Below are 6,440 nucleotides of genomic sequence, written 5' to 3' on the forward strand. Positions count from 1 at the left end.
GTCTGTCTGTCTGTCTGTCTGTCTGTCTGTCTGTCTGTCTGTCTGTCTGTCTGTCTGTCTGTCTGTCTGTCTGTCTGTCTGTCTGTCTGTCTGTCTGTCTGTCTGTCTGGCTGGAAAATGAAAGCAGGTGATATGAACACTCATCAAGCCATATTCTTCAACCATGGAGCAATTTCCAGCAGTAGAACACTCATCAAGCCATATTCTTCAACCATGGAGCAATTTCCAGCAGTAGAACACTCATCAAGCCATATTCTTCAACCATGGAGCAATTTCCAGCAGTAGAACACTCATCAACTGTACTTCCTATTTTTAACTGCCTCCTGCAATTGAAGGCATAGAAAGGGAGCACCATATTAAGGCCTATCAGAGGTCCAGGCCCTTCGCTACCTCTGCAGCTCTGAACTGACTGATGTACACAGTGGTAGTAATGAGACACATTCAATTAACACACCTAAACCATTTCCTGGCCTCTCTAAATGTAAAATAAGCTGTTATTAAAAACACAAAATGGCTACCTCCATCGCCTCAGTGTTGTGAGTACATTGTGATCCCTATATCTCCCAGACACGGTCATTTCTTCTCAATGACTATGTGAATGAATAGTTCTTCATTCACCTGTCTAAGTCATAATTGGCGACGGCTGGGCAATTCCCAGTCCAATTTAAATGGAGAAGATTAATTAGATGATGTAAATGACATGTCAGCTGGGGCTAAAGGCATTCGTGGGAGAAATGAGGGGGGTAAGAGCGAGGGGGAAGGAGCAAGGGGGGAAGGGGAAAAGGGGACTCGACACTCCGGATAATTATGGTAAATCCGTCAAAGATTTGTCAGATCGGATTAAAATGTCATTTAAGCGAAATGGGGGAGAGGTGGGGGGTAGGTTTTACACGTCTGTTAGGCTATATAAATGAAGTACATTAAGGGACAGAATCATTTGCATTTTTAGGGACGTCTATGTGAAAACGAATATATAAAATAAATGAGTCATCAGGATCATCAGCCAGGTTGTTCAAGATTGACATCGGAATTGAAAGTCTATCCATTTCCTGAGGACATCAGGAAATGCCTTCATAACCAGCCACTAGGAGTAACAGTGAGCCCTATTACCACCAAGTAGCCTTGGGTTTTGCTAAGGCGTGGTGGATGGGGGTAATCAAATCAAACTTTATTTGTCACATGCGCCGAATACAAGTGTAGATTTTACAGTGAAATGCTTAATTACAAGCCCTTAACCAACAGTGCAGTTCAAGAAGAGTTATGAACATATTTATCAAGTAGACTAAAATAAAAAGCAATAATAAAAAGTAACACAATAAGAATAACGATGCGATACACAGGGGGCACCGGAACCGAGTCAGTGTGCGGGGGTACAGGTTAGTTGAGGTAATTTGTACACGTATGTGGGGATGAAGTGACTATCCATAGATAATAAACAGAGAGTAGCAGCAGTGTACAAAAGGGAGGGGTGTCAATGTAAATTGTCCGGTGGCTATTATATTAATTGTTCAGCAGTCTTATGACTTGGGGGTAGAAGCTGTTGATGAGCCTTTTGGTCCTAGACTTGGCACTCCGGTACCGCTTGCCGTGCGTTAGCAGAGAAAAACAGGTTACTGAAGTCTTTGACAATTTTATGGGCTATCCTCTGACACCACCTATTGTATAGGTCCTGTATGGCAGGAAGCTTGGCAGGAAGTGATGTACTGGGCTGTTCGCACTACCCTCTGTAGCGCCTTACAGTCAGATGCCGAGCAGTTGCCATACCAGGCGGTGATGCAACTGGTCAAGATGCTCTCGATGTTGCAGCTGTAGAACCTTTTCAGGATCTGGGGACCCATGCCAAATCTTTTCAGTCTCCTGAGGGGGAAAAGGTTTTGTCGTGCCCTCTTCCCGACTGTCTTGGTATGTTTGAACCATGATAGTTCGTTGGTGAAGTGGACGCCAAGGAACTTGAAATTCTTGACCCGCTCCACTACAGCCCCATCGATGTTAATGGGGGCCTGTTTGGCCCTTCTTTTCGATCAGCTCCTTTGTCTTGCCCACATTGAGGGAGAGGTTGTTGTCCTGGCACCACACTGCTGACGTCCTCCCTATAGGCTGTCTCATCATTGTCGGTGATCAGGCCTACCACTGTTGTGTCGTCAGCAAACTTAATGATGGTGTTGGAGTCGTGTTTGGCCATGCAGTCATGGGTGAACAGAGAATAGAGGAGGGGACTAAGCCCCAGTGTTAAGGATCAGCGTGGCAGATGTGTTGTTGTCTACTCTTACCACCTGAGTGCGGCCCGTCAGGAAGTCCAGGATCCAGTTGGAGAGGGAGGTGTTTAGTTCCAGAGTCCTTAGCTTAGTGATGAGCTTCGTGGGCACTATGGTGTTGAATGCCGAGCTGTAGTCAATGAACATCATTCTCACATAGGTGTTCCTTTTGTCCAGGTGAGAAAGGGCAGTGTGGAGTGCGATTTAGATCGCGTCATCTATGGATCTGTTGGGGCGGTATGCGAATTGGAGTAGGTCAAGGGTGTCCGGGATGCTGTTGATGTGAGCCATGACCAGCCTTTCAAAGCACTTCATGGCTACCGATGTGAGTGCCACGGGCGTTAATCATTTAGGCAGGTTACCTTCGCTTCCTTGGGAACAGGGACTATGATGGTCTGCTTGAAACATGTAGGTAATGCGGACTCGGTCAGGGAGAGGTTGAAAATGTCAGTGAAGACACTTGACAGTTGGTTCACGCATGCATTGAGTACATGTCCTGCTAATCCGTCTGGCCCAGCGGCATTGTGAATGTTGACCTGTTTCAAGGTTTTGTTCACATCGGCTACCAAGAGCGTTATCACACAGTCATTCAGAACAGCTGGTGCTCTTCATGCCTCAGTGTTGCTTGCATCGAAGTGAGCATAAAAGGCATTTAGCGTCTGGTAGGCTCGCGTCATTGGGCAGCTCGCGTCTGGGTTTCACTTTGTAGTCCGTAATAGTTTATCAAGCCCTGTCACATCCGATGAGCATCAGAGTCGGTGTAGTAAGATTCAATCTTAATCCTGTATTGACGCTTTGCTTGTTTGATGGTTCGTCTGAGGGCATAGAGGGATTTCTTTTAAGTGTCCGGATTAGTCTCCTGCTCCTTGAAAGCAGCAGCTCTAGCCTTTAGCTCGATGTGGATGTTGCCTGTAATCCATGGCTTCTGGTTGGGATATGTACGTACAGTCACTGTGGGGACAACGTCATCGATGCACTTATTTATGAAGCCGATGACTGAGGTGATGTAGTCCTCAATGTCATTGGATGTATCCCAGAACATATTCCAGTCTGTGCTAGCAAAACTGTCCTGTAGTGTAGCATCCACGTCATCTGACCACCTCCCTATTGAGCGAGTCACTGGTTCTTCCCACTTTAGTTTTTGTTTGGAAGCAGGAATCAGGAGGATAGCAGATTTGACAAATGGAGGGTGGGGGAGAGCTTTGTATGCATCTCTGTGTGTGGAGTAAAGGTGGTCTAGGATTTTCTTTTCTCTGGATGCAGATGTGACATGCTGGTCAAATTTGATAAAACTGATTTAAGTTTGCCTGCATTAAATTCCCCGGCCACTAGGAGCGTCGCTTCTAGTGGAGCATTTTCTTCTTTGCTTATGGCCTTATAGAGTTGGTTGAGAGCGGTCTTAGTGCCAGCTTCGTTCTGTGGTGGTAAATTGACGGCTACAAATAATCTAGATGAGAACTCTCTTGGTAGATAGTGTGGCTACAGCTTATCATAAGGTACTCTACCTCAGGTGACCAATACCTCAAGACTTCTTTAATATTAAACATCGCGCACCAGCTGTTATTGACAAATAGACACACACCCTCACCCCTCTTCTTACCAGAGGTGGCATCTCTGTTCTGCCTGTGCATGGAAAATCCTGCTAGCTCTATATTGTCCGTATCGTCGTTCAGCCACATCTCGGTACCATAAGATGGTACAGTTTTTGATATCCTGTTGGTAGGATAATCTTAATCGTAAGTCATCATTTTTATTTTCCAATGATTGCACATTAGCAAGAAGAACGGAAGGCAGTGGGAGTTTACTCACTCTCCTACGGATTCTCAGAAGGATGCCCGATCTGCGGCCCCTTTTCCTGCCTCTTTTCTTTACGCAAAAGGCTTGGATCTGGGCCTGTTCCAGTGAAAGCAGGATATTCTTCTCGTCAGACTCGTTAAAGGAAAAAGTTTATTCTGGTCCGTGGTGAGTAATCGCTGTTCTGATGTCCAGAAGTTATTTTCGGTCATAAGAGCAACATTATGTACACAATACATTAAATTAATCCCATGACCCCGGATGATTGATCCCAGTTGTGGAGACTGGTTTTACATGTTTTGTTTTAACCCTATCCCAAACCTTAACCCTTACCGTAACCATTTGGAATGACTGCCTAAACTTCATGTTTTAACCTTATTCAAAACCTTAACCCTTAACTTCTAAATTTGACATTTGGATAAATTGAACCATACAGAGCAGCAGGAACAACAGTAACACTTCAAAATGTGATGTTTGGAGAATGTGAATGAATGTCAAATGTCTAATTCAAAACGCATCACCTCAAAACACCTTCTCAGATCAGACAGACCATGAATGCTCATTTGAATGTTCGCAAATGTCCTCCACACAGGCATATAAACTACTTTAATTTACTTTCCCACTAAGTAGATACAGTCTTAAATGGATACCATCTGACATTAAGACCCTACCACTCAAACGATGTCAGCTATGTTTAGTAACACTCAAGTCTAGTCATATGCATACATACTTGGGGAGAGAAACACCACATCTGAAATGCCAGCTCCATTCTACTCCAGTGGTACATGATGACATTTTTTACAACACTCTAGATGTTGCTGGGGTAATACATAACTGTGTGTGTGTGCATGTGTGTTCAAGGAGTGGCTAGACACCTTCCCTAGCATCAACCTCTCTGTGTAATATGTAGTGAAATGGGGACGGCGTACCTGAAAGCAGCAGTTCCATGTTGCTATTGGTCAAGGTGACGTTAACCCTTCCCGTGGTGGAATTAAAGCTCGTGATACTCAGAGTCATTGGTTGTTTTCTTCCCTTGTAGTTGTATGAACCCTTCCAGATATAGTTAGGAGCAAAGACGTCATCAGGAACTGAAACAGGGCATAGAAAATATTGATTATTAGAGGACCTTGGTTGTGCCTGAGGTTGGTAGAGCGGTTAAACCCACTGACCTCTGCAAACCCTGCCTACATGGGATCGAATCCCAGCCCCAACAGTCTTCACACTGTCTTCCCTTTATCCATCTCCCTGTTCATTTGTATCCATCGTTTCAATAAAAGTTTTAAAAGTTTTGGGAAAGAGAGAATAAGAGGACCTTGGTTGAGTAAAAAAAATATCTTGAAATATACTACGACTTTACATTCCACCAGAAAATAAACTACACTTTGGAGGTAAATTAAAATAAGTGAACTATCCCAGTAAATCCATACTGACAAGATATTGAGTGTCTGGCCGAATGGCCGCATCACACATCTCAAACCCCCAAAACTAATGCAAAGTTGAGGCCAACACTTATTAATACAGATCGATATACAGTGTGTGTCCTTGCACAGGGGTTGTTAAGTCACCGCTACACATGTATCCTCTGTATAACCTTCTATAAGTCTGTTTGATTCATGATTGATCAAATCGACAGTACTACTAGTGTTCACAGACACAGGCAGGGCCCCTGAGCTTTCACCCTCAGAGTATATCAAACTTGTAAATGACCTCCAAGCTTTTCAAAAACTTACTCCCTCTCCAAGTTTATCAATGTTAAACTTGTTATGAAGGCAGTGGAAGCTTCGGCATGGTTGAGCTGCTATCTCACGGCATCACGACAGATGACTCCATAGAAGAGAGGTAGAGAGAGAGAGAGACATAGAGAGACAGAGAGGGAGAGACTGCCAGGCCGTGCTGCCCGGACATTTTATCGTCAAACTCACTCTCTCCATTCTTCATTAACTTCTCATCCCTCAAGAGGGGCACTCAAGAATGCATTAAGGATACCAGTCCTTCTGAGGTGCTATTAGCGAAGCCGTGGAGCCAAATGAAGTTGTTCATATTCACTCTGTTGTGATTACCGATCTGACCCGCTGCTAACTGCCACATGTAATACTTTAGACAAGTACAGTCAGAGTAGTCTTTTGTTATGGAATCAGAACACTGCTCTGATGACGCTACTGTAATGTGTGTGTGTGTGTGTGTGTGTGTGTGTGTGTGTGTGTGTGTGTGTGTGTGTGTGTGTGTGTGTGTGTGTGTGTGTGTGTGTGTGTGTGTGTGTGTGTGTGTGTGTGTGTGTGTGTGTGTGGGGGGGGCTACTGTAATGATGTGCGTGTGTGTGTCGTGATAGCATTTCAGTCAGGCACTCACCATTCAGCTTGGGACTGGGTGTCCCTGCCACTGGCTTGATGG

At 44.6% G+C, this 6,440-nt stretch overlaps 1 protein-coding gene across 1 annotated transcript in view; it reads right to left on the reverse strand.

Moving 5' to 3' along the window:
• LOC124043287 (CUB and sushi domain-containing protein 3-like) overlaps window positions 1-6,440 on the reverse strand; it is a 720,075-nt gene that overhangs the window by 4,150 nt on the left and 709,485 nt on the right. Inside the window, exons 65-66 of the mRNA XM_046361728.1 lie at window positions 6,399-6,440; window positions 4,979-5,137 (exon numbers count right to left, since the gene is read on the reverse strand). The exon at window positions 6,399-6,440 is cut by the window's right edge and continues 24 nt beyond it. Of these exons, the coding sequence (XP_046217684.1) occupies window positions 4,979-5,137; window positions 6,399-6,440 (201 nt within the window). The remainder of the gene's footprint in view (window positions 1-4,978; window positions 5,138-6,398) is intronic.

The sequence above is a fragment of the Oncorhynchus gorbuscha genome, linkage group LG09, assembly GCF_021184085.1.
Source record: "Oncorhynchus gorbuscha isolate QuinsamMale2020 ecotype Even-year linkage group LG09, OgorEven_v1.0, whole genome shotgun sequence".
Classification (NCBI taxonomy): Eukaryota; Metazoa; Chordata; class Actinopteri; order Salmoniformes; family Salmonidae; genus Oncorhynchus; species Oncorhynchus gorbuscha.